Source organism: Enhydra lutris, unplaced genomic scaffold (genome assembly GCF_002288905.1).
Source record: "Enhydra lutris kenyoni isolate GAN:26980312 unplaced genomic scaffold, ASM228890v2 scaffoldscaffold20, whole genome shotgun sequence".
NCBI classification, from domain to species: domain Eukaryota; kingdom Metazoa; phylum Chordata; class Mammalia; order Carnivora; family Mustelidae; genus Enhydra; species Enhydra lutris.
The window spans coordinates 17721382-17749074 of record NW_019154104.1 but is presented as its reverse complement, the minus strand read 5'-3'; the positions used below and the strand labels follow the sequence as shown (position 1 = coordinate 17749074).

Here is a 27693-nt window from a genome sequence, read left to right as displayed (position 1 = left end):
TCGCAAGCTCCGCTGACGGAGCCCACCAGGCGTTTCTGTAAGTACTTACTGAGGGCTCAGGTGCTGTGCTGGGTGCCGGCACTCAGGCAGGAGTGGGCAGGGCCGGGAGAGGCGGGCTCAGCACAGCCTCCAGGCTGAAGCCTGCTTTTGTTAGTCAAGTTGGATTAGGACGCGGCCCCACCTGTTCATTTACATAGAGTCTGTGGGCTTTGGTGGGGCAACCTCTGGATTGAGTAGTTTCCATGGAGTCCTTCCGGCTCCAAAACCTAGAACATTTTACTGTGTGGCCCTTTATGGAAACAGTTTGCACTCCCCTGCATGAGTGGGGGAGGGTGGGCACAGCCCTCTGCCCTCAGGGGGCTTGGAGTCAACGAGGTAGTGCCTGGTCCGCCCCATTCTCTGCCCCATTCTCTGCCCAAAGGGCGTCTGTGGTCAGTGCTGGGATGTGATGACGACACCCTGAACAGATGAACTTAGCCACAAAAGAAGGCAGCTTCCTGAAGGGACACCGAGGCTCCCCGGCAGAGGATTGTCAGCCTGATTGAATTTACTAGCATATCTAAAGAAAAAAAATGTGCTCATCAAAGAGGGTTGATCAGCCCCAGAGGCACAGAAAAAAAGAAGGCAGACTTCGGCCGAGGCGCCACTCCACTCCTAGGAGTCAGCTTGGGGACGGGCTGATGTCATGATTAACATCTTTCTGATCCGGATCTAGTTCCCCTGTAGGTCTCCTGCTCGGAGTGAACTTGCTGGTTAAGCACACCAGTTCCTCCCTGCACTCGAATGTGCATCCCTGGGCTTATACATCAGGTTTTGGAATTTGGGCAATGGGAGTGTGCCCCTGAGAGATGGCCCCTCGCTGGATGATGATACTGACCTCACAGTAAGGGAAACCTCTGTGATGAGTGCCAAGGTAATGAGGTGGCCTTTGGGGGAGTCTCCTGGGGGACTTTTCCAAGCTGGATCCCCAAACCTTGAGAAATTAGAAGATGCCACCGGACCTGCCCACTCTCCCCTGCATCTGTGGTGCCTTCTGTCACTGATTGCCTGGTTATAGATGCTGCTGGCGAAGGCTGGGAGAGGTCTCCCACCGGAACTCTCCCCTCCTCCCCACTTCCTAGGGACCCTCCTACCCACTATCTCCTCTCTTTTATCTTCTCATTTTTAGTCTCTTCCTGCCATCTGCATTTAAATACCTGTAGTATCTCCGTTCTAAAATGAAGAAAACAAAACAGCATCCCCATCCCCTGACGATTCAGCCTCCAGCCCTCATTACCTTCTCATCTCCCTTCTTGACCCACCATGTGTGCCCAGTACATCCTGCCCCATGTTCCAGTTACCTCGGGAGTTAGAGGAGTCCCACTTCCAAAGCTCATGCATCAGCCTCCCTGTCATGCTCCAGTGCCTTTGGCACCTAGAGAAATCTCCACTTGGGTGTCCCAGAAGCCCCCCAGATGCAACGAGTCCTAAACAGAAGCTGTGTCTCTGCTCAGGTGTTCTTGTGCTCCAGTCGCTGCCCCTTCCCCAGCATGCAGGCCAGAAGTGGGTTTTACCTTTTTTTAAAAATTTTTAAAGATTTTATTTGTTCATTTGACTGAGAGAAAGATCTCAAGTAGGCAGAGAGGCAGGCAGAGAGGGAGGGGAAAACAGCTCCCTTCCGAGCAGAGAGCCCCATATGGGGCTCGATCCCAGGACCCTGGGATCATGACCTGAGCCGAAGGCAGAGGCTTAACCCACTGAGTCACCCAGGTGCTCCATGGGTCTTACCCTTAACTCTGCTTCCTGCCCCGCATCCCAAAGTAACGTCCCAGCTGCCGCGGCCAGTGGCGTCTCCATCCTTCGTGTCCCCTGCCTGGATGCTTCTCTCCATTTGCCCCGGTCCATTCCAGGCAGCCATTGACCACTGACCACGGTAATTTCTAGTCCAGTTTCCCGGCTGCCAGGCTCAGCCCTTCCCAGTCTGCTTTTTTTTAGTGCCGCTAGGGAGACGGTTCTGAACACACATGTGAACATGGCACTGTGCCGTCTTGCTTGTGGGTGAATGACGGCTCCAGAACGTGACTGAGGATGTCCTCTGGGATTGCCCCAGGCTGACCCGGTTGTCTCAGCCCCGGCCACTTTCCCTTGCAGGCTGCGGGCCGGCCTGACTGCTCTATTTCCCAGAACTGGTTGCACGCCATCCGTTTTTACGCGTCACACGTATTTGTCCCTTTATTCTGCCTCCCCCAACCACTGCCCCTACTTTCGTCCCTTAGATGTCCAGTTCATCGGCATTTCCTCCGGGAAGTCTGCTCCCCCTTCCTCCGCTCATTTGGCATAGGGCACACCCCTCCCGGGCAGGAATAGGGTTGTATTTACTGTGATTTTTGCTGAACCCCACATCCTCCAGCAGTGCCTGGTGCCTAGAAAGTTCTCCATGCAGAGAAGGTGATCCCCACAGTGATCCCCCCTTTCCCAGTGAGGATGAACCAGAGAAGTCTGGCCAATTTGCATGCACGAACTTGCAGAGATCTGGATAAACTAGGCCAAGGTCTACTTAAAACAATGTGTTAATTTTAGTTCTACTCGTGTATTGAGAATCACATTTTGTAAAACACTGTTTTTTTTTTTTTTTCAAAAACTTTTCCTTCTCACATTTCGTGAAGCAGCGTTTATCAAACTTTTTTTTAAAAAAGATTTTATTTATTTATTTAACAGACAGATCATAAGTAGGCAGAGAGGCAGTCAGAGAGAGGAGGAAGCAGGCTTCCTGCTGAGCAGAGAGCCCAATGCGGGGCTCCATCCCAGGACTCTGGGATCATGACCTGAGCAGAAGGCAGAGGCCAAACTTCTCACACAGACCTTTGACTAAAGTGCCTTTGCCTTTTCTAGGGACTTCTTGGGTCATTTAACCCAGTTTTTTAGAACACACTGTCTTTCCTTCCGTCTTGCTTACTTGAAATTTTATGAGCAGATAGGGGCTTCTGTCCCTGAAAATTTCACTTTGAGTTTGGTCCGGTTCCCAGACCATTAGGACAGCTGCTTTTTTGTGTGTCGATTTACAGTCCTGATTTCCACGACGTTTTGGGTGCCCTGACGGCTTTTGGCACTCAGCATTTGCAACCGTGAGGTTCTGTTCCTAGGAAGAACCACATTTGGGTGACATTTCTTTATTCCCTTGTTAACTGATTCAGTGGGATGGATGACTGGCACTGGTTGAGGTCTCCTTGGGGCCGTAGGGCCGTCCTGATGGTGGGTCAGTCTAAAGTGATGGTCACGGCCCCTCTGTTAGACGTCACAAAGGCTCGGATAATAGTTTCTTTTCTAAAGGACTGTGTTTGTTGGCGGGGAGACATGCCAACATGTAAGGGGAAATGCCTTACATTTGAGCTCGTCAAGTAGTTACTCAGTTCTGTGTTGACTGTTGACCGAGTCCCAGCCACTGTGCTGGGAGCTGGGGGCGGAGCAGGGCCCCGAGCCTGGGGGGTTGCCAGCTGGGGGGGTGGGGGAAGGTCAGTCAACATGATAGCTCGTAAAGATTCGTCATGACACCCTCATGACAAGTGCTGGGCACGAGTAGGACCAGTGATGAGACCAGAGCGAGTGGGCAGAAAGGGTCTGATTTAGACAGGGGATTTGGAAGGGCCCTGCTGAGGAGATGACCATCAAGGTAAGGCAACGCTCGTGAAGAGTCCTGGGGCCAGCCCTGGAGGCAGAGGAAACAGCAACTGGTCTCAGGACCAGAAAGAGGGCCAGGGTGTCTGGTGGGAGGGAGGCCGAGGGAAGATCTGGAGGGTGGGGGACGTGGGGCGTGCTGGGCTTGGATTTTGTCCTAGGCGGACTGGAAGCCATTGATGGATACATAGCTGTGGGAAAGGTGAAGCCACCCTGTACCCTTTTCTACATCCCCAGGGCATGTGGCCAACTTAGCAGGTCACTTGAGGCCCTTGGAGCAGCTCTTGGGTCTGTGACTTAAGATGAGGAAAGCAAGAAAGAAGCTCTGGCAGGCTCCACTTCTGTTCTCTGGGGGCCCAGATGCAGGTTTAGAAGGAAACTCCCCCAGGAAGGGGGCAGGGAGATGATTGATGGGTTATCCTGGCTTGGACCACCTCCAGGCCTTTTGTCCTGGAGAATGAAGGTGGGGATCGCATGGGACACAAGCTAAAGGGGCTGCAGAGACAGAGGTAGCAGTGAGTGGGAGTCAGGAGCGGGTTGCTGTCCCCAGCCTTGCCCCTGACCAGCCAGCTGACCTTGGGCAGGGATTGGGTCCTCTGGTCTCTGTTTCCTCATCTGTACACAAAAAGTCCGGAACCGGGGCACCTGGGTGGTTCAGTGGGTTAAGCCTCTGCCTTCAGCTGAGGTCATGATCCCAGTGTCCTGGGATGGAGCCCAGCATCCATCCAGGCTCTCTGCTCTGCGGGGAGCCCGCTTGCCTTCCTCTCTGCCTGCCTCTCTGCCTACTTGTGATCTCTGTCAAATTAAAAAAAAAAAAATCTTTAAAGAGTCCAGAACCCTGCGGATGCTGTGTGGTGTGCAGGGCACTGGGGCACTGAGAGGAAAAACAAATCGCGGTTCCTCTTCGCAGAGACGCGGCCAGGGTGCAGGCCAGGTGAGACAGCCCAGTCAGGGCAGGGATGGTATCTGGAAGGCTGTGCAGCAGGAGTGACAGGTGAGCACGCCTGGCAGAAAGACATGGGAGGAGTGGGGCCCAGGGAGGACTCAGGGGGGGTGGGCCTCCGTGACAGAGGACAGACAGGGAAGGCAGCACGAGGCTGGATATCACAGGGCTTCCTGGGCTTTGTGAAGGAGTATAGTGTTCAGGGGTGGTCTCACCTGGCTTAGAGCCCCAATTTAACAATCCTTCCTTGGCCAACTTGGTCAAGTTACTTAGTTTCTCTGGGCCTTAATTTCCCTGTCAAGGAAATGGGATTAAGGGGGCTGATAAATGGTTTGTGCCACTGGAATGTCCTTGCAGAGTGCAGAAGTCAAACGAGACCTGCGTGTCGGGTCTTCTGCTCGGTGTCTGGCGTCTGAGAGCCCTTAAGTCCATTTTGTTTGTGCTGCTCCTGCTCAGCTACCGGAAGCCACTGAAGGGATTTTAGAGCAGGGGATTAATCCCATCTCCTTTTGGCGAGGGAATTCTGGCGAGATGATTCGGGGAAAGATGGGCGAAGTAGGAGAGCCTACTGCCTAGGGGCAGGCGGTCTGGTCAGGAGGTGATTTTCATAGTTCATTTAACAGATCCACGTAAGCATGCTGCTGGGGGCATCCAAGCCAGCAGGGGCAGGAGGGGTAAAAGGAGACGTTAGGCCGGAGAAACTTTTGGAAGTGGATTCAGTATAAAGAGAAGAGTGGCTGGATTGAGACTGACCCTTGGGTTTTAATTTTACGCTGCTGTTGGGGGCAGGGAAACCTAGAAAGAATTTTCCCGGCGGAAGAAGGGCCAGCTGGGAGGTCAGGGTCATGGACAAAGTTTGGGACGCGTTGAGTTGACCAGTTCACAGGTCTTACCCTGAAGAGTTGGAAATTGGGGCCTAGAGCTCAAAAGTGGAATTTGTGTAGGGGTTGGAGGCTAATGAGATCTTCTAGTGGTTCTCAAAAGAATGGTCCCAAGACTAGAAGCACTAGGAACTTGTTGGAAATGCAAATTTCTAGCCCCACCCAGGCCTCTAATCTGAGTCTGGGGGTAGGGCCCAGCCTTCTTATGTAATATGCCCTCCAGGAGAGCTTCTAGAGAAAGCTCTTCTGAAGGAGAGGGGCGGAGGGTGGGGGGTAGCACAAAGGAACTGGTGAGAGGAAGGGGAGACTGAGCCTTGGAAGGAGACTGGGAAGCCCCATCTTGCCCAGTTGTAACATCAGTTTCCCGTTGTAACTTTTCTGAGTCGGTCACAATCCTAGGCTGGTCATTACCCCTCCCCCGAATGCATATCAGAACTTGCGGAAAGGGGCCAGCAACCTGGGAGGAACCCCCGTGCCCAAGACAGTGGACATTCTTCAGCTCCCTTATTAGCCGAGAGGACGATTCTGTGGAAGAACACCAAAACAATGACTTTGATCAAAAATGATTCAGGAGAGTCCCACTCGGAGAAGTTTAGTGACACCTTTAATTTGTTTTTTTCTCTTCCCCGTGTATGCACAGGAATACTGTATGATCAAACCTCTATCTCAGTAAAGCTCAAAGAGATCTCACAAGAAAAAAAAAATGAAAATGCTAGTGGCAAGGGAGCATAGTCAGTCTGATGGGAAGATTTCCCTTTTTTCTTGATGCTACATAAAATAATGGTGCGGTCTTACCGTCAGAAGCACCCTAGAGTCAGCGCGATGAGAAGAGAAGTGATAGGAGACCTTGCACGAGTCCCTGAAGGGGGAGGGGAGGGAAGATAAAATCAGACAGAGGGGTTTAAGAACTAGATGTCCTCTGCTGCGGGAAAGACTGGGGACGGGATACCTGCAGCATTTGCTGAATTTTAAGGTTTTCTAGGTGGAGGTTCTTGGCTTTTAATTTGTTTGCTTTTTTCCCCCCCTTAAGATACTTTTTTTTTTTTTTTTTTTTAATAGAGGGAGCAGGGGAGGAGCAGAGGGAGAAGCAGACTCTCTGCTGAGCAGGGGACCCCCCCACCACACACACACAATGGGAGGGCTTGATCCCAGGACCCTGGGATTGTGACCTTAACTGAAGGCGGATGCTTAGCCAACTGAGCGGTAGGAGAGGCTTGGAGGTTCTGTGGGGTTTTACCGAGCGTACAGACTGGGCCCAGGTTGGAGAGATTAGGATGGACAGGTCAGAGACAATTCGATGATAAAGAGTTGGCTAGGCTTTGCCTTGGAGGTTAGATTTCATTCTTTACATAATAAGCAGCGGTTGGGCAATTTCTTGAGCTTAATTCTTCAGTTAATTTGTAACTTTATCAAAATAATGTATGTGTATAGTTTTTAAAAGTACAATAGAAGTGTCAGTCCCCTAATAGTCCCTGGCCCTTCACATTCTCTTTCCTCCCCTCGGGATCCTGAGTTAGTCCTCCAAGAAGAACTTCCTCCTGGCATTTATTGTTGTAGTTACTAATAGGATTTTACAGCTACATTTACTGAGTTGGAAGTTTTGGCATTATTTCTTGACTCCCTATTATGGACACTAAGAATTAGTTACAGTTATACAGCCCATTACACACACACACACACGCACATTTCCCATCTTTCCATTGTCGGAATATGGTTGCATCACAGCTCTCGGTTCAGTTGCTGACTGCTATTTCCTTCTCCGATTGTCCTTGACTTTTCTCCTGGGTTGGATCCCCTGTTTTCTGGATCCAAAGGCACAGGGGAGGTAAAATTGTCAACGTCTTGGAACTGTGGAAATGTCTTTACTCATTCCTTCAGCCCACACATGAGATGTGTATCTTGGCTTGGTAGAAAATTCTGGCTGGAAGTGACCCATCCCCCGCCCCATGACACCATTGCTGGTTTTCTTGGTTTCCGGTGCTGCCCTCAAGAAGCTTGAGTCGTCCTTTAGAGACTGGATATTGAGACCTCACTGCTGCACACACAGTTCTGGGTGCTGGGGAAGCCTCCATGAACAAAGCAGAGAAGAAATAAGAGACGTAAATGTGAAGTCGGGCCATGAGTGCTGAGAAGAGAAAGTGGCAGTGCCTGCAAGGGCGGTGTGTGTGGCTTGGGGCTTTAAAACCCTTGTGGGTTCAGATACGGTGACTGATCTTACTCTCCATCTCCTGTTTTTGACTTGTTTTTTTACTCTCCCTGAAAAATTTCAGAATCTTTTCTTTCTTTGTTTTCTCAGATTGAAATTTTATGATTAAAGTCTGTGTAGTGTGTTGCAGTTCTTTTTATTATTTATTTATTTATCTATTTTCGTATTTTTGTTTTGTGGTAATTAAAGAGGCACATGCAGTTTTAAGAAATAGTCTGGAAGGGGCGCCTGGGTGGCTCATTGGGTTAAAGCCTCTGCCTTTGGCTCAGGTCATGATCTCAGGGTCCTGGGATCAAGTCCCGCATGGGTCTCTCTGCTCAGCAGGGAGCCTGCTTCCTCCTCTCTCTCTACTTGTGATCTGTCAAATAAATAAAATCTTAAAAAAAAAAAAGAAGTCGGGGTGGGGGGAAGGAATAGTACAGAGAGATCCCGTAAACCTTTCACCCAGTTCCCCCTGAAGATAACATCTTACTCAGATTTTACCAGTTGTACACACTCTGTGTGTGTTTAGTTCTTTGCAATTCTATGCAATTTTATCTCCATGGACTCCTATGACCGTCACCACCATCAGATAGAGAAAATCAGATAGGGAAGGGCTATAACCACCTCCCTCTTTCTCCCCTCCCTGACCCGGGGCAGCTACTAATTTGTTCTCCACCTCTACAGTTCTATCCCCATCTTTTTTTATTCATTCTTCTGGACTTTTACTTTCTTTCTGGAAACTCCTACCTACTCTTTAGGTCTTGGAAATTTCCACCACCCTCTCTTCCCTCTCTCCTTTGATTTCTGCCTTTGTGATAACTTCCTCTTCAGGCTTTTCTCTCGAGAAGTTCTGATGATTTGATTCGGAGCTTCTAGGATCAGCTAGGTGTCTAATTCTAACATCTTTTCTAGCCTGTTCCCAAGTGCTTGGATTTTGTTCTGTTCTAGAGTAGTTCCTCAGCTCTTCTGAATTTTTCATGACATTCATATTTTTAATTTCTGTGAACTCCATTTTATACTTTTTTTTTTTTTAAGGATTTTATTTATTTATTTGACAGAGATCACAAGTAGGCAGAGAGGCAGGCTGAGAGAGAGGAGGAAGCAGGTTCCCCGCGGAGCAGAGATCCCAATGTGGGGCTCGATCCCAGGACTCTGGGATCATGACCTGAGCCAAAGGCAGAGGCTTTAACCCACTGAGCCACCCAGGTGCCCCTATACTTTTTTTTTTTACCCTTTATTGCATGCTGCTCTTGTTTCGTGAATGCAGTGTTGTTGTTGTTTTTTTCCTTCTCAAGTTGATAGTACGCTGATGATTGCTTTGTGAGCCTGTTTCTACCGACTCCTTTGTCCTGGTTTCTTCCAGCGTATTTTTCCCTCATTTATTTGTTTTGGTTAGTCTTTCATATTTGAAGTCTTTTTTATGAATGTATTGGTAATCCTTGGCTGTCTGTCTGTATGAAATGCAAAGAGGGATAAAAAGAAGAGAAGGAGTTTTCCCTCGGTTTATCTTTATCTGCCGGTCTTCTCTCTGATGCTGTGCAATCTCCCAGGGGAAGAGCCCTATAAATTCCTACCTTTGGGTGAGCGATAGAGTATATAATAGACTGCTAGAATGCTGGGAGTCGGCCTGCGGGTGGGCTGGGTGGTCTCACTCTCCAGTCATCCTGTTTTCAGCCCTTTTTGCCCATGGTCGAGTCTGAGTATCTTAAGTCTAGAACTTGACTTTCTCCTATTCCCCAGGGATTAAGCTGGCTTCTCTGCAGGGGGTTGTGGACCACTCCTTGGTGGCCACAACCCTACCAAGTACTTGGTAGCTAAGTACTCTCTAAATACAGATTAGCAAATTCCCCTGTTTCTGGCTTTTACACTCCATTAAATCTTCTGTATCTTGAGTCCTCAATGCCCGAGGCTTTCTGAGGTTCTGCAGTACAAATGCTTTGTCAGCTAGAGCTCCTTCTTTGGCTACTTTAGTTTTTTAGGGTTGGTTGGTTGGCTTTTGTTTTGTGTTGTTTTTTTGAAAGAGTGAGTACCTGGGGGGTTGAGAGGGAGAGACAGAGAATCTCAAGCAGGCTCAGCACAGGGCCTGACTCGGGGGTTCAACCCCATAACCCCAAGATCACGACCCAAGCCAAAATCAAGAGTTGGACACAGCCAACTCCACCAGGCTCCCCTAGCTACTTTGGTTTTTTCGCTTTGTCCATTCTTCTGCGGCAGTTCTCACTCCCATGCTGCCATTCAGCATGCCAGGATGGAGGAGTTTTGCACAGAAAAGTTGTTAACGTTGCTCCAGGTGCGGTGTGGGGGGTAAACTGGAATGGGACCTGGAGAGAAAGGCGAGTGCATAGACGTGAGGTAAGAGGTGATGAGTGTGGGTACTTGCTGTGGGCAGAGGGGAAGGAGGGATGTGACATGAATCGAGTACGATGAGAGGATCTTAGGACTGAAGGAGGGGGAAGAACCCAGGCTGCCTCAATTTTTGACCTAGACAATGGGGAGGCTTAGTGATCCTTGCTGTGGCCACAGTGAGAGGAGCAGACCAGGTGTCCGTTGAGGAAGTGTGAGGAACCCGAGGGACTTCTGAGTGGAAATAGCCAAGAGGTAGAGGGAGGCACTGGCAGGGTCTCTTGGACCCAGTATGTCAGCGGGAGCCAGTGGCAGGAATGAGATCAGCCAGCCAGCGGGGAAGGAGGAGGGGAAGGGTATGGAGATGAGGACAGTGGGCCACACAGAGAAGAAAAAGAGAGTCTGTGTCCCCCAGAAGAGAGAGAAATAGGGGGGTTTAACCAGGTGACTGCCATCCCAGCCCTTCCAAGCAGTGACCTAAGTCGTTCAGGCTCTGATGTTAGCCAGAAGCCTCTGAGACATGCATCCCCCAGGAGCCCTATCTGAGCTCTGCAGCACCACTTCGGAGTCCTGAGAAAGGACTGCCCGCTGCCTGCAGCTGCTCAGGGACAGCTGATGGGGATGCCCTCAGGGTTTCCTTCTGGGGCACAGGATCAAAGAGAGCTGATGGTGGGGATTTCCCCTCTGCCTTGAGGTCAGAGGTGCTGCGGAAGTCCAGGCCAGTTTCCAGGCATTCCTGCCTCCCCTCCACACCACAGGTGCAGGCACTCCAACTCTGAGGTCATTATGGGTCTTGAGGTTCTTGAATGTCAGAACGGGTGGCTAGTCTCCCGTCTGGCACCTAGGAAAGACTTAGCCGGGAGTCTTCTGCTGAATTCACTGTGGCAGCTCTGCTTGCATTGAAAGCAAGTACAGTGGCCTTGGTTCCTTGTTTGCCCACATGTTTACCTCACTAAGCCCTTTACGTGCGTTCTGTCCCTGTATCACACAGCTTTAGAAGGGGGGAATGTGCTGTGCCCATTTTACAGATGAGGAAAGGGGCCCAGAGAAGTTCGGTGACTTGCCTGATGTAGTGTCTGCCTGTGTCTATGCTGGGCACACTCAGGTGTTAGAACTCCGGATTTATGCCAGCTACTGACGGTGTCCTTGTCCTCTGAGAGCCCACCTCCAAGACTGCTCCACTTCAGCTGCTGCTGGTGGTGTGTGTGTGGGTGTGTGTGTCCACGTACGTACCACAGAGGCCCCTCCCTGCTCCCTGAGCGCTCCTACACTGCCCTCCAGAGACCACAGGAATTCTGATGAATTAATCTCATCACTTTATCGAGGAGGCACTTACAGAAATTACAAGGCAAGGCCACCAGCCTGGCTTTGCTGGCAACCAGCCGCTGGGGCCATAAAGCAAATTGAAAGGGACAAAAATAAATAAATAAAATTAGAACTCTCTCTCTCTCTCTCTCTCTCTCACACACACACACACAAACCCAGGTCGAGACCATTGCTCAGGTTCTTGTTGTGAACGCTCAGTCCTCTTGTCCTGGGAGAGCACCGGTGCCAAATCAACAGACTTGTATCGACCCCCTGCTGGAGCAACAATCCTGCCAAACCTGGGACCCATCCTCCTTCCAGGGCTGACAGGCTGGCTGTGCCGCTGAGACCAGGGGAGGTGAAGGGCCCGGAGAGCTCCCTGCACAGTGGTCCGGAGCGAGACTCGAGCCAGACCATCTGGGTTCAAGTCCTCGCTCTGCCTCATGCTGGACTCTGCTCACCTCTCTCAGCTATGAAATGGAGGGAAGAAGGCGTTCACCTCCAGAGTTGTCGGGAAAAGGAAAAGCAGAGCCGTGGCTGCTCCATGAGGAGCCCTTGTCCACGTGGGTGGAGGCACCCGGAGTCCCACAGGCGAGAGGGAGAAGCAGCAGCTACTTAAGTGGGTCCTGAAGGTGTAGGCCACCAGGTGAGGTGGCGGAGGGAGCTCACTGGGATTGTTCTGGGCCGCTGGAACAAAGGCGGCCTGGAAGCCTCGGTCCTCACTGAGTTCCAGGAACTGCTCAGTCGAGGCATGGGGTGGGAAGGCGGCCGGAGCCCAATTCTACAGAGCCTTCCTTCCAAGCCAAGATAGACTTGGATGAATTAGTTTATATCTGTTTCCTCCTGTTTATCTTTTCAACTCTGTGCTATGGGAGTACTGAATCTCGTTGCTAAGAAGTCACAAAAGCCAGTGTGAACTACGGCAGGGACAGCATTGGATAAAAGAGGGGAGGGGCGAGCAGCATCTTTATCCCTTCCCCCTCCTGGCCTCTCCCACCCTCCAGCACAGAGCATGACTTCTAGTCTCCCCTCCCCCACCGGAAGAGGGAGGGAGGAAGATGATATGGTGAGGCCTAGAATTCACAGGGGCGAGGGGAGAGACTGAGTGATAGAGATCTAAGGTGCCCCAGGCAAACGGGCAGCTTCCTCACCAATACGAAAGGGGCTAAGGTTACTGATTAAGCTCTTGTGAGCACTGACCTTGCATTTGGGGTTCAACAATTTTACTACTTCAGAGCACTTTGTCGGGGGTAGAAGTTGGTTCCTACCAGCTCTCAGAAAATCCAACAGTCAGTGTTTTCCATCTGCCACATGGGGAAGCTGAGGCACAGGGACACTAGAAAGCAGCCCCCTCCCTGACTTCTCCCGACCACTTCAGCTACTGGGTCAGCAGCAGGGAGGGGCCTATCTGGTCTCCCTAAGCTTCCCGTGGGGTGCAAGGGTGGTGAAGGCACTCTGTGGCCTTGAGTAACTCATTTCGGCTCCCTCAGTCTCAGGTTTGTGAAATGAGGCATGGGTGGGCTCACTCCTGAGCAGGGGCATGGTAAAAGTGACTGTTTGAACTGCTAATGTGGGGGTGGGGTGGGGTTGGGGCCAGAGGGGGAAGGGGAATTCAGAGGCCAGGTGGGCCTGGAACTGCCCTTTCAAGCCCTGTCTCAGGCTGGGAGTGACCTTTCTGAGGCTGCTCTGTGCAGGGCAGTGTCCTTGCTGTGTGAGATGGGCCAAACAGCACCCCAGCTTCAAAGGAGTGGCCCTGGGCCTCAGGATTGGGGATTGGGCAGACAGCCTTCTGGGCATCTGAATGGGGTGGGGACAGGAGGTTTGCGCTAGTTCCGTGTATGTTCTTTGAAAACCACAGGCTTTGGAGGTTGGGACCGGGTTGGGACAGTTGCCAGGAAGACCATACAAAAACAAAACACTGGGGTTGCTCGCTGTCTTGGATTTTACCTTCCAGTTGCCTTTCTCTCCAACTACTCTGCGCCCCCTTTCCCTTCTGTTGCTTTTCTCTTTGATAGTGGCACAGTGCATATTTGTTAAGTAACTGTAGACAGGTAAGAGTACGGAGGACAGAGGCTCTGTCCTGTGTTAGAAAGGCAGTCGCAGCCTCTCTGTAGGATGGGGCGGGATCAGTACCTGCTTGGTGGGATTGCTCCAAGGATTCCGTAGGTGACTCACTCAACCAGCTTTTCTTGCATGGCTTCTGCATGGCAGGGGCTGACCTCAGGGCGGCTAGAGTATGAGTGGTAAACAGTGGGAGTGTGGGTCAGGTTCCTGGTAGCTGTCACTATAATTCATTAAAGGGACGAGATAGAAAATGATCACAAGCGCACCTCTGTAGTAATGAACTGTGGTTATACAATCATCAGTTCCATGTTGAATCGTGCTTTATACTTTTTTTTTTTTTTTTTTTTTTTGAAGTAAGTTCCACGTCTTGCATGGGGCCTGAACTCACCACCCTGATACCAAGAGTCCCATGTTCCACCAGCTGAGCCAGTCAGGCGCACCAGTGTTAATAGTTGGGAAAGCAATCTCATAACCGTGATCTTGCTAATCTTTCTTTTTGGAGCTAGCCCACGGCTTTGCAGAGGAGGAAACATATTTTGCGAGAGGAAAGTGATTTCCTCGTGGTCAGCAGGCTGAGAGGCCTGGGGCCTGTGGGGCTAGAACTTTCCAGAGGCTTTTCCCCTGACTGGGGGCCTGGGGCTGGAGTTCGTAGGGACGGGTGGTCTGCACCTACATCCTGGTCAGCACAAGGGCGTGTTCTCTGCCTGGGATAAAATGCTAGCTCAGGGGTGCCTTCGGAGCTGGGGGTGACCACTCTCCCAAGCTGTGGCTGCCAGGCCCACCCAGACCCCCAGGACTCTGGGATCTCTGTGTTGAAGGAAGGCGGAAAGATTTTGACAAGCGCCTCAGAGTACCTGTTTTGGGAGCCCCTGCCCTGTGGGAACCTCGGGACGAGGGGCAGTTGTAGGTCCCGGCCGGCCTGTGCTTGGCCGAGGGGGCCCGGGATGCCGCCCGCAACCCTGTGTGTGTCTGGTTACAGGGAACATCGAGTACAGCTGCCCCGCCACCAACGAGTGCGAGATCACGAAACGGAGGCGCAAGTCCTGCCAGGCCTGCCGCTTCATGAAATGCCTCAAAGTGGGGATGCTGAAGGAAGGTAAGAGGCCCACACAGTCACGCTGCGCTCTCGCTGAGGCCTGGGCTCCCTACTCGCGGGGGGTGTCTCGAGCCCCTGCGTCCCTATCCCCGGGCTGGTGCAGACCCTGGATGTCTCTGCCCACATCCCAGATGAGGACCCTGTTCCCGGGGGGCACCCACCCCTCCTCCCTCACACACACCCTGCACAGTGGTTTATAGCCGCCTTGGAGCTACACTCCGAAGGGAGATGTGGGGCATCAGGATCCTTCTGGAAAAACCCCGACCCCACCTGGGCCCCGAAAAGCTGGCTTGGCCCTCTGGGGAAGGCCCTCCTCTCGGGTTGAGCCCCTAGTTTGCCCTGGAGGCAGTCGGCTTGAGATGCTGCTCTCCCTGGTGGGGCCCTGTGTCTAGGTGGCCAAAGAGCAGACATTAAAGCCCAGAATGACAGAGCATGTCCTCTTCACCTGAGCAGGGTAGCTGTGCTCTCCTGCACGTGGGCAAGACAACTGGCATCACCGTGTGGAGGTCCCGTTCGCCCCCAAGTTCCCCGCCACCTCATCCTCAAGCACAGGCCATGGGCTCCAAACACTTAGCCAGGATGATAAGAAGTAGAGTAATGCGATAGTGTAGTAATTATTTTTAAAAACTGATTGCATGTTGAGGTGGTAATATGGTGGATATATCGGGTGAAACAAAAGATAGCGTGATGTTAATATCACCTGCTGCTTTTTATTGTCTTTAAAGGGGTTACTCGCAAATTTCAAATGACATGGGGCTCTCCTTCTTTGGACGGCGCTGCACTGGGGCTCCTCGTCACCTGCCCTGTTGATGTGCTCAGATGGATGACCCTTGTTGAGGACCATTTTGGGGGATGGGGTGTGTGTGTGTGTGTGTGTGTGCGCGTGTTTCTCCTCTGCCTGAGCTTTAGAGGGAGTGGGTGCAGGTTCTTACACATCAGCTTTTATGATTCTGGGCCCTGGGATCCTTCCAGAAGTGGAAAGAGGCGGGAAAAGAGGGGTGTGCTGATGATCGCATGATGGGGAGAGGCTGGGAGAGAAAGGGAAGGGACAGGCAAGTCTGGAATGTAGTCCTTCTCTGAGAGGGGGCTTCTGGAAGCCCAGCCCAGCCTTTGAGGGCCCCACGGCACTCCTCTCATTGTCCTCTCCCTGCATCCACCGGGGAAGAAGGCACGAATTTTAGGATGCCTTGTAGGTAGGACCACCTGGACCTTGCGGAAATCAGAGACCCCTCCCCTGGTTTCTATCTCCAGCAGCCCCCTCCGGCCCAGCCCCACATGTGGACCTCTAAAACAAGCTGCTGACACAGTTCCTCTGCTACCCCTCACCCACGTGGCATGTTGGCCTTGCAATCGCCTTTCTCATTCTGCTCAGCTGTTAGAAACATGCCAGGGGCTTCATGGGGGGGGGGTGTCAACGAAGAACAGTCCTCTTTCTAGATTAACAATGGGCTGTCGTAGACCTGCTGAAAGATTGTGAGTTCGTTCATTTTGATTCTACACGGTTTTGGTCTTAACCTTGCTGTAGGGTGTGACCCATGCTGGTGGCTGAACTAGGTCATCAGACTCTGACACTGGGCTCATTCTGCTCCTCCAGAGCCTTCTGGGGCCCACAGGGGGAGGAAACGGAGGCTTAAAGGTGGTCGGTATTTGCTTTGGTGCTGGCCTCTTGACTTCCTTCTCCATGTGCTACTGGAAACCAGCCTCACAATGTCTACGTCGTAGGCTCCTCGCTCCTGAGTCCTGAGGATGGGGGCTGCCACCACGTTGGTGTGAGGGTGCTGGGGCAGGTCAGGGGCCAGCTGTCCAGTGGCCTTTCCTGGTTGTAGGTTGTGGCCTCTCTCTGCTTGCTTCCCAGCATCTGAGGAACTTAGGGCAGAGGGGAGCTGCCGTGCTAGCAACACGTTATGAATTTCAGGGATGACAGAATTGAGTCCTACAGAGCGGTTGGGGCTGGAGGTCTCTCCCACCTTCAGACACCTGGCATTTTGTGGGGAGCTGGGCCCAGAGCCTGGAGCTTCCCGGTGCTCTGTGCTGAGTCTGCCCCAACCCCAGGCCACCCCACCCTCAGCCCTGGATTGTGGCCTGGAGAGCAGGGGAGGGAGGAGGAGGGATGAAAACGGGAGGACCGCCACTTGAAATCCCTGACATTTTCTAAAGACAGTGTCTGACGAAGACTCTCCTTAGGGACTCCCCAGTACTGGGAAGAGAGTGGGAGTGCCTCCTAGTGGTCCCCCAGAATGGGGGAATGACAAGGGGGACCCACTGGTGGCAGAGAAGTGCGTGTGGCCAAGTGCACACTGGAGGCAAAGGCAGCTCAGGTGCCCAGTGGGCCGCTTCAGAGAAGCCAAGCAGATACTGTGTGTTCCTGGACCACAGTGTGGGGTACTCGGGGCACGTGGGCCTGACAGGAACTCTGCCTTGGGAAGACGGGCACGGTGGGCCCCCACCATGGCCTCCCTCTACTCCAAGTAGCCCTGTGGTTGGCCTAGGACTCGGTTGCAGGAAAGGGTGCGGGACGGCCTCTCTCTTCAGTGGCAGCCAGGGGCATCTGAGACTGCTGGCAGGGGTGCGGCAGGTGTGCTGAGGTAAACTGCCTGGGCCCCAGCCTGGTGAGGCCCTTTCTGGAGCACTTCCTGGAGGAGGAGGAGGGGGCACTCACCCACCTCCACCCTCCCCCAGAGCTGGCAGTTCCAAATCCAGAGGGGGCAGGGTGACACAAAGGCACCTGAGTGTGGACAAAGCCCAGCGCCTCCATTTAGTTTCTCCCCAGCCCCCCACCGCCCCTGCAATGCTGAGCCTTGGTGGGATCCTGCGATCAGAAGCTCCATGGGGACCATCCCCCTTAGGAGCTTGCCTCATTAAGGCGCCTGGGTCCCTGCCAGGCAGGGGCTCTTGGCAGCCTCCCTGGCTCCTGCTTTTGTTTGGTTGTCCCCCCACCACTCGGTGAGCAGGAGCCCAGGCCCCTGGGACAGGCGCAGGCTCCCTGCTTCCCTCATGCTGACCTGACTCTGAAAGGCAGACTCGAGTCTTCCCAGGAGCTGCTGCTCCTCCGCAAGCTTCCACAGTGGGCGGAGGAACGGGGGACTGGAGGCCCGGGTCCTGGGTCTGGCACATGGCTATGGGGGTAATAGGAGGCCGGGGAAAGGATGGGAATGCCAGCTCCCCTTCCTCCCCATCCCACCTACACATCTGAAGGCTGTTTCCTGCCTTCTGCCCAGCAGCTCCAGAAGTCTCTTACAGGTTTTCTTTTCTCAAGTAAAACAGCCCGAGAGTGTTTCATGATGGGGGAGGGGGCCAGCAACCTCAGGGGCTGGGGGTGGGGGGGAGATGTCTGGTCACATGGCTTCCTTTGGCTTAGCCTCTGCCTTGAGGCCGCCGCAGGCTCTGGAATCATTGACTGAGCAATGTAGTTAGGTGATGCCCGTGGGTCTGTCTCGCTTAAAGCAAATCCAGCGTGTGAAAGTCTATATTTTCAGAGGGAATAAAAGTGATTTTTCTCTTCATAAAACGTTGACTACAAAATCCACACTAGGTTGGGAGTTGGTGCCTGCGCCCTCCTCCTGGCCCTGAGGGGATCTTGCCGTGCGTGTTGTTCCACATGCTCCTGGGCCTCCGTGTTGTCACCTGTAGGGCCGTGGAGTTCGGGGTGCAGCCCAGCTGGAACAGCTCCTTGGTGAAACCCGCTGTGGGACTGCTGTAAGATGTCACCTCTCGGGCACCCTGGCTGCCCCGATCTTCCTCTTGGATCCCCTGGTGGGAATCTCAGAGGTGGTACCCATCAGGGCTGTCCCTCTGTCTGGGGCCGAAAGTCAGGATGAGCATCTCCCTTGGGACACCCCTGGAGAAGCTCTCCCCTGAGAGACGGGCTAACTGGCCCGGCTGCGGTGTGGCCTGACAGCCTCTCAGCGGAAGAGCCTGGAAGAGCCTGGAAAACTGCTCGCTGGCTTTCTCAGGGAGCCCTCAGGCTTCATTCAGTATAGCTCCGGGCTTCCAGCAGCTCCCCCTCGAAGGCTGGTCCTGCTGGTTCACTTCTCCTCACCTCACTTCACCTGCCTCAGGCCGACAGCCTCCCTGTCCTGCTCCCTTTCCTCCTCCCTCGGCCCCTGCCTCGCTTTCCCCAAGTGTTTTCTAAAAGATATTTGATTTCAGTGAAAGCTGGGCTGACATCCATGCGATATGCTCTCACTGTCTTTGTGCTTGTTTGGCGGGCGGAGGGCTCCTGCGGGGATTCTGGGTAATTGGGTTAGTGGCCAGCTCATGTCAGGAAATTAAAAGGAGGCTCCGATCAGGTTCCCGCTGCATGGGATTTAATGGCTTTGTATTTATAGAGTATTTCTGCCTCTAGCCCCTGCCAGAAATACCACTTTGCTGGCCCTGTGAATGAAGAAAGAGGATGAGAGGTGACTTGCTTTTAAAAATTCTTTCTTTCTTTTCCAAAATGCATTAGCGTTCCAAAACAAACCAGCGCTCTGGCACTTCAGAGAATAGTTTTGAACTAGAGCCCAAGAACGCTAATGTATATTTGTATCTTCCCCACCCCCCCACACCCAACCACTTTCCATCTTACACGCGTGCACAATGACGCACACACGTGCACACGTGCGCATACACACTCAAAGTCTGACGGCTCACAAGCTCTTCCCATGTGGCTGCAGCCTCTGGGCCGGTCAGGCACGATGATCGGATGACCTTTGGTTGGGGAGCTGTTAACCTGTTGAAACCATAGGGCCTGATCTTGTCTGTGCTGAATCCTTACTACTGTCCGAGTAGGACTTTTGGTGTGCTGAAGCATGAAACAATGGGTTCGGTGGTCGTACAGACCCAGCGATACCCAGCGTCACCACTGCTCAGCTCCTCAGATGCTTTACTTAAACCTCCGTAAGCCTCCTTTTCCTGTAAATGGGGAATCCTCATCATAGTCATTTTCATCTCGCTCCCAACTCTTCAGGGAAAGCCCCAGAGTTGTACCCCAAAGTAGCATGTCCGTCACTGATTGGAGATCCATGGTCTTCACCATATTACGTGGTTGATTTTCTTCTGTGATCCAGGAGGCAGTTTTGAACCTCCTGTAGCCTCTCTCCCCCATCCTTGGCCAATGACCTTGCTTCCCATTTTCTTGAAAAAATAGAAACAGTCAAGTGGGGGAGTTTCTTACTCACCGGCTATCGAATCCACAAACCTACCCGCTGTTTCCTGTCCTCACCCCTGTTTAGAGCTATCTCTGCTCCTGTCAAAAGCCGGTCTCCCCGCCTGTGCTCTGAATCGTTCTTTGTCAAGGACTTCAGTCCTGTGGCATCATTTCTGCTTCCAGCCTCATCACACTCTTCCTCACTGCTGGATCATCTTCCTCAGCACACAAACATACTTTTATTCTCCCCTTATAACATCAAAATTTAAATTTTAACCCCCCCACCACTGTATTTTGACCTTTCACCTTCATCCGGCTACTGCTCTCACCTTGTTCCCCTTTCTAGCAAAACTTTCCCAAAGACCTGATAGCATTTACTGTATCCACTTCCTTACCCCATCCACTTAAAAAAAAAAAAAATTCCTTAAAAAGTAAACATTGAGTAGATTCAGGAAAATATAGTATATTAGTTAGGCTAAGGCTGAGCTTCTATAAAAAAGAGACTCCCTTCCCCTCTCCAAACAAATGAACCAACACCAGAAGCTTAAACAGGATAGTTGTGTAGCCCTCTCATCTCTCATGTAACAGTCCAGAAGTCTGGTACTGGCTGGCACCTTGGCCAGCCTTAGCAGGTGGACCCAGTTAATACCATCTCTCAGGCAGCCGAAGGAGGCATTGGCTGGCCAGCTCATTGGAAGGATGGGATCCAGAAGTGGCACGTGTTCTTTCCACTCATAGCTCATTGGTGGAACCTGGTCATATGGCCATGCCCTTGTAGGGAAGTCTGGGAATTGTAGTCTTCAGCCAGTGGGATGCCATGTGTCCCACTAAAACTCTATTGGTATGGAAAAGGGGAATAAGGTATTTGGGTGGGCAAGCACTTTTATATGCCAGAAATATATGTAAAATATGATGAATACTGATACCTTCCATTTTTTTAAATAGCTTTTTTTTTTTAAAGATTTTATTTATTTGACAGAGAGATCACAAGTAGAGAGGCAGGCAGAGAGAGAGGGGGGAGCAGGCTCCCTGCTGAGCAGAGAGCCCGTAGTGGGACTCAATCCCAGGACCCTGGGATCATGACCAGAGCTGAAGGCAGAGGCTGAACCCACTGAGCCACCCAGGCTTCCGAAAAAAATTTTTACCCTGACTTTTCAGGTTCCCTTTGTGCCCTTCCCCATTTTCATTACCCTCAAAGGTAACTTACCCTGGTTTCACATCGGTTTTCCTAAACTTTTTAAAATGGTTTTATGGTGTTTATATCTCTGTGGGTATTGGGGTGGGGGGATTTGTTTTAAATGAAATTACACTCTATGTGTCCTGCATCTGGAATGTTTTAGATGATGTTTCTGAGATGAATGCTGTTGTCCCACGGTGCTGTAATTCATTCATTTTCGTTGCTGTTTAGCAGGAGGCGGCCAGAGGATAAACATTTTAGGCTTTATGAGCCTGAAGGCCTCTGTGGCAGCTATGGAACTCACCGTTGTTCCAGGGTGGAAGCAGCCACAGATGGTGGAGAGATGAGTGAACAGAACTATGTTCTGATGGACAGGCAGAGCCCTGGGTTTAGCCCAGAGACCTGGGTTTAGCCCAGAGACCTTAGTTTGCACACTGCTGCACTGTGGTGTCACTGGGTGAGTTTGGGGGGGAAGTTGGTTTTTCCTTTCTACTGCCAAGAGAGTAGTGCTTCACACGCCCTGTGTCCTGGTGGTTGCACAACAGGGATTTCAGGCCCCAGGGGAGGGTAGAAGTGCCCGGTCTGTGCAGCCTCAGCTTTATCAGACGCTATGAATTTGTTCTTGATTCCGTTGTACTGACTTAGTACTTGGGTTCAGACCTTGTGGTTGCTCCCTACCTCACCAACACATCTTAATTTTTGCTGGTGTGGGTAAAGTGGTATCTTGCTACGGCTTTCATGTGTACGCTTGCCAGTATCAGAGAAGCGTGTTTCCTACGCGTACTAGCCACTCGGGATTCCTTCTCTGTGAGGGGCTTGTCTGAGCGTTTTCCCTGTTTTTCTACTTCATTTTTTCACTCTGGTCCTTTTCACTCCACGTGATATAGCCCCTCCTATCTTTTCAGGGTCATCTGGTCCCATTCCTCTCCTGCTCACTGGGCTCCAGCCTCACTGGTTTCTTTCTTTCTTTCTTTTTTTTTTTTTTTAAGATTTTATTTATTTATTTGACAGACAGAGATCACAAGTAGGCAGACAGAGAGAGGGAAGCAGGCTCCCTGCTGAGCAGAGGACCCTGGGATCAAGGCAGAGGCTTTAACCCACTGAGCCACCCAGGCACCCCTCACTGGTTTCCTTTTGATCCTCAAGCATGACAGACTCTCTCCCCCTCTAGGAGCTTTGGGCTTTCCCCTGCCCGGAATGCTGTCCCCGTGGCTGGCTTCTCATCCTTGCACCCCAGACTGAGGTGCCATCTCACAAAGGCCTTTCTTCCCACTTCCCTTTGTTATCATTCCCTTTTGTTTACTTCCTGGTTGAAGTACTCCCGACTTGAAATTATTCATTTGTTCATTTACATGCTCTTTACTGTGACTGCCTCTAATCCAATTGTAACTGATTTAAGGATTGATGAATTGCTTTGAAAATCTGCAAGTACTTACCCATAAAATTTTGTAGACAATTTTAGGAGCTTCACAGAAGCCTAACTAAGAGGTTCCTGAAGTCCGACTAAGACCTATGATTATAGGGTGCCTGGACGGCTCCGCTGGTTGGGCGACTGCCTTTGGCTCAGGTCATGATGCTGGAGACCCTGCTCAGTGGGGAGTCTCCTCTCTCTGACCCTCCCTGATCTCATGTGTGTGCACTCTCTCCCTCATTCTCTCTCTCTCTCTCTCTCAAACAAATAAATAAAATCTTAAAAAAAAAAAAAAAAAGACCTATGATTACAGAACCAGAGTTGTAGAGATAGAAGGATCCTGAGAAGTAATTCAGGCTCCTGGGTGGTAAATTACCTTTTAGTTGACCTGTTACATGTTGAGTGGGGTTGGGGTGGCTGCTTAGATACATGATCTAAAGGCTTACGCACAATTGGGATCCGTAGGCCGGAGTGGTGAGCGATTAGCAATGTCTGCCACAGACTAGGAAATGGAAGGCAGTGGCACAGCTGACAGCTATTGGCCATGCCTGATGTGGTGAGTTTAATTTGCCTGAGGCCACACAGCCAGTAAATAACAGAGCTGAGTGGTAGCTAGTCTCCTTGGTTATGTGAGAAATCCTTTTAAGAAACCCATTCCAGGGAAGCCTGGGTGGCTCAGTTGGTTGGACGACTGCCTTCGGCTCAGGTCATGATCCCAGAGTCCCGGGATCGAGTCCCGCATCCGGCTCCCAGCTCCATGGGGAGTCTGCTTCTCCCTCTGACCTTCTCCTTGCTCATGCTCTCTCTCACTGTCTCTCTCTCAAATAAATAAATAAAATCTTAAAAGAAAAAAAAAAAAACCCATTCCAACTCAGTGTGGTTAGCTTGGCCAGTAGCAAAGCTTGTAGTTTTTCCTCAAAGGGGAGAGAAAAGGAAGGGAAAGGAAGGGGAAACTGGGTTTAAATAGATTTGCTCTGTTGGGTGCACAGTGTTGGAGCCGACTTGGCAGTTGGAAATGCAGGGACAGCCCAGGCTTGCTGAAATGCCCTTGGTCATATGATGGTCTGAGTGAGAAGGGTCCAGAGAAGAGAGCAGCTGATGGAAAATTTAATGGACAGGGGGCCAGGGGCTCATGATGCAGAACCATTGTATCCATCCAGGAGCCATTGGCACAAGCCCCGGGATATTAGGTAGCATGTGGTTTCACTACAAGACTCCCTTGACTTCTAGTGAATCAGGCATGAGACTCTTCACCATGAGGATATGGCACCAAGGTAAGAGGCAGCCCCAAATAGCCATCCTGTCCTAGGCAGCAAGGTGAGCTCACCTGTCAGCCAGAACCCCCTTCAGGACAGGTAGGTGAAGGAGGCTGGGCATGTGTAGGAGTGTAGATGAGGGCATTCTGCTGTGCTGGGACAGCGGTCAGCATGCCCCCATGACCCGCAGCCTCTGGGTACCCACATCACCTTCTCGGTGGTTTCCTCTTTCTAGAGATGAGTCAGCTATAATTTGGTAGAACTTACAGGCAGAGTCAGCCCCTAAGTCCCCAAAGAAGAACACTGGTCAGATAAAGTACTGAATAAAACAGGTCTAGCACAGAGCTCGCCAGACCTGGCAAGTTCTCAGAATCGCTGGAGGAACATTGAGAGATTATCTGTTCCTGGACATCACCCCAGACCTACTGACTCAGAACCTCAGAGGGGTTAAGTACTCTTGTCCGTATCTTTCAGAGGCTTTCCGTGGCTTCCCAATGATCCCACTGTCTGGTGATCTCAAGTTTAAAGCCAAGAAGATAGGACTTGGAGGTCAAGGTTCAGTTCCTCCCTCTGATATTTCCTGGCTGTGTGTCCCTGAGCAGGTTACCTGTCCTTTCTGGGCTTCAGTTTCACGCGGGAATAATAACAGTCATGGAGTCTCCTTCCCTTAGAATTGTTAAGCAGAATTAATGAGACGTGGAAATCGCTTTCCGAACTGTGAAGCATGGTACCAATGTGGACCTGCTTGTGTCATTCATAAAGCAAGGACACTGAATGGAGTTGGGGGTAGGGCAGGAGGGGCGATTTGTGGGTCCGGTGATGAGAAGGGTCCTGACCCTGAACATTCTGCAATGTCAGGAGAGATCCTGCCCTTAGATGCAGACAGCAGCTCTGCAGAGGAGACCCCGGGGAGGACATGGGCTCAGAGGCCTTTCCCTCTCCAGCCTGGTCCGAACGTTTCCTGTGGGAAGAGAAATGTGACAGGAGCAGCGCGCCGGGGCCAGGCTCTGGGCCAGGTGCAGGGCCACGCTCCTCAGAGCTCTCGCGGGTTATTTTTAGCGCCTGGGCAGAAAAGAAAGAAACTTGAACTGCCCCCCGGCTACTGGGCCCCTGCACTCTTGGCTATTTATACTTCCGAAAGCCTGGGATCTTGTCCAGCTAAGGGAGGGAAAAATGAGAAGAAAGGAGGGAGGTGGAGGGAAGCAGGAGTTATTTTACTTCCATTAAGAAAAAAGTCAGGAGGCTGATCTTATCAAGTCAGCAAGTGGACATCTGATGAGGATGAGGCAGCTGCCGCCTCTGGACACGGACAGAGCTGCAGGCGGCTGGAGAGGTCAGCAGATGGGCGCGGATGGGATCAAGAGGTTGGGGGAGCCTGGCACCTCCTCCCTCCAAGGATTTTCTGTCCCAGAGTGGTCCTGCAGCTACTGGAATGTTTCCTGTGCCCTGAGCTAGGACATGGGATTGGCCACTGTGGGTAGAGGAGCACCAGCTTGGGGAGGAGCCTGGTGGGGTCTGTGGGTCATACAGCTACAGGCAGAGCCTCTGTCCTGGGTGGGATGGAGACAGTGCTGCACCCTGTGGGTGTATTCCAGAAAGAAGCCGGGTTGGAGCTGTGTGATCCTGGGCACAATACTCAACATCTCTGAACCTTACTTCCTTAAGGTGTTTTTTTTTTTTCCTGCTGTTGTTTTGTTTTTAAATGTATCTGACTCAGGTAGTTATAACTAAGGGGGTGTGTTTTGCTCTCTTCCCAAGAAGGAGGCTGTCAGTTCCTTCTAGACCTTACCACCTTCCATGGGCAGGTGAAAGGAAAGCAGTGACTATTAAGCGCCTACTGTGTACCAAGCACTTGGCTACTTTCACACATTTTGTTATTTAATTCCATGAACCTGAGAAAGATGAAGTATTTTTAACTGACAAAATACAGTAACAAAGTCTGCCATTTTGTACGATTCAGAGGTGCAAAGCACACGGACAGTGATTCTAGTTCCCATTTTCATCATCTCAGTCAGAAACCCGTACTCAAGAAACAGTGACCCCCATTCTACCCAGCCCACATCCCCTGGTAACCTCCAGTCTGTCTTCTGTCGACTCTAGGTATTCTTACAGGTGGACTCATACAACATTTCTCCTTTTGTGTCTGGCATCTTTGACTGAGCCTAATGTCTTCAAAGTTCGTCCATGCCGTAGCAGGTCAGAACAGTGTCTCTCTTCCTGGCTGGGTCGTAGTCCATTGAATGGATATACCATATTTTGTTCACCCAGTCATCTGCCAACAGACGGTTGGGTTGCTTCCACATTTTTGACTCTCGTGAGTGTTATTGCCGTGAACACGGAGATCCTAGTGTCTGCTGGAATTCCTGATTTCAGTTCCTTTGGGGACGTACCTGGAATTCGTTGCCGTGCCGTGTGATACGATGTGGATGACAGCCCTGTCACTGAGGAATTGCCAGGCTGCTTTCTGTAACAGCTGCATCATTTTACATTTCCGCTAGCAGCTAACAGTCTTGTTAATTAACCTTTTTATTTTTGAGATCAGTGAAGATTGACATGTAGTTGTAAGAAATACGCTACCGAGTTCATCCCAGTGCTAGCATCTTGCAGAACTGCAGGGTAGTACCATGGCCAGGATGCTGCTAGTGATACGGTCAAAATAGGCAACAGGATTTTTAATACTAATTATATGATTAACTGAGACTTACTGATCACTTACTAGTGCTCACAGTGTTACAAATGGTTTATGTGTGCCAGCTCCTTCAGTCCTCAAAACGATCCTGCAAGGTACATAACTGTTATTTTATTTATTTTTTTTAAACAGGTCTGAGACTTTTATTTTTTTTCTCTAAGATTTTATTTATTTATTTGACAGACAGAGATCACAAGTAGGCAGAGAGGCAGGCAGAGACAGAGGGGAAAGCAGGCTCCCTGCTGAGCAGAGAGCCCCATGTGGGGCTCTATCCCAGGACCCTGAGATCATGACCTGAGCCAAAGGCAGAGGCTTAAACCACTGAGCCACCCAGGCGCCCCATAACTGTTATTTTTGTACAGGTACCGCAGTCGAAGCACAGAGAGGTGAGGAAACTTGCTCAAGGTCACTGAGGTGCTAAGAGGTAGAGTCAGGGATTGCATCCAGGTCCGACCCTGACGCTAATGCTTCTCTCTTCTGCTTTGGAGGCACAGACCTCTCTGGGCGGTCCGCACAGTTTTCTACCCTCAAACATAGTCACCAGGCAAGCCTCGCAAGCCACAGCCAGGAGGGCCCTGGGTCTTTGCTTTCCAGGCGTTGTGATGGAGCATCTTGGCATGGACTGGGCTACTCTTCCCGTTCTCGATGCCTTTCCCCTCTATTCCTCGCAAGGGTGACCAAGCACATCTCACCTTCCCACTGCCTTGGTCAGGGCTCTGGGAAGGAACAGATGTCTCCTCCTGGGGTCACCAGAGAGGATTTAAAGAAGGAACTATTTATAGAGGGGTGAGCGGGATGGAGGGAACCAGTTAGAAGTGGGGATGCACCCCAGGGCTAGCAGAAGTGAGGAGCCTTTAGCAACGCCAGCCTGAAGAGACCTGGTGGGAATTGCCCCAGCAAGCAGGTGAGAACCGTAGCTGTCCTCGGAGGTCAAAGTCCACTGCCTTCCTACCTCTGTGGTTTTGGCAAGTTCCTCACCCTCTCTTAACCTCAATTTCTCCATCTGTAGAATGGGCTAAGAGAATCTCCTTCCTAGGGTGTTGCAATCCCTAAGTAAAATAACATACGTACAATTTTTAGAGCAGAGGCCAGCACCAAGTGACAGCTGCTTAGTAGATGAGAACTTCTGCTTACGCTTGTGTCGTATCTGTATCTGCACCGGTATTATCTGTCGTAATCTTGTACAGGATTTAGAGGGGTTACCATGTTGGCCCAGGACAGCTCCCTATCCAGTCCTGGGTTCAGCTACAGGACTCAGTCTGCATAGGAACGTGGATCCCAGTGATCATCAGTCTTTCTGTATTCTTAGCAAATTTATGAATACTTAAATTTTGTCCTGTACATGTTCAGGGATTAACAGTGTTGAACAGTGGTTAAAACGAAGGCTATGTATTTATTAACTTAGAGATCTGTAACATTTTGCATGTTAAGTATTAATTTTTTTTTAAGATTTATTTATTTATTTATTTGACACAGAGAGGGAGAGAGAGAGAGAGAGCACAAGCAAGGGGAGCAGCAGGCAAAGGGAGAAGCAGGCTCCCCAGTGAGCAGGGGGCCT

At 51.2% G+C, this 27693-nt stretch overlaps 1 protein-coding gene across 4 annotated transcripts in view; it reads left to right on the top strand.

Moving 5' to 3' along the window:
• Positions 1 to 27693, top strand: part of LOC111148663 (estrogen related receptor beta) — a 53801-nt gene that overhangs the window by 5011 nt on the left and 21097 nt on the right. For 3 of the 4 annotated variants that reach the window (XM_022505428.1, XM_022505429.1, XM_022505430.1), the window contains one exon: positions 14358 to 14474. The exons of the other annotated variant lie outside the window; for it this stretch is intronic. In XM_022505428.1, the coding sequence (XP_022361136.1) occupies positions 14358 to 14474 (117 nt within the window). The remainder of the gene's footprint in view (positions 1 to 14357; positions 14475 to 27693) is intronic. 4 annotated transcript variants of the gene reach the window in all.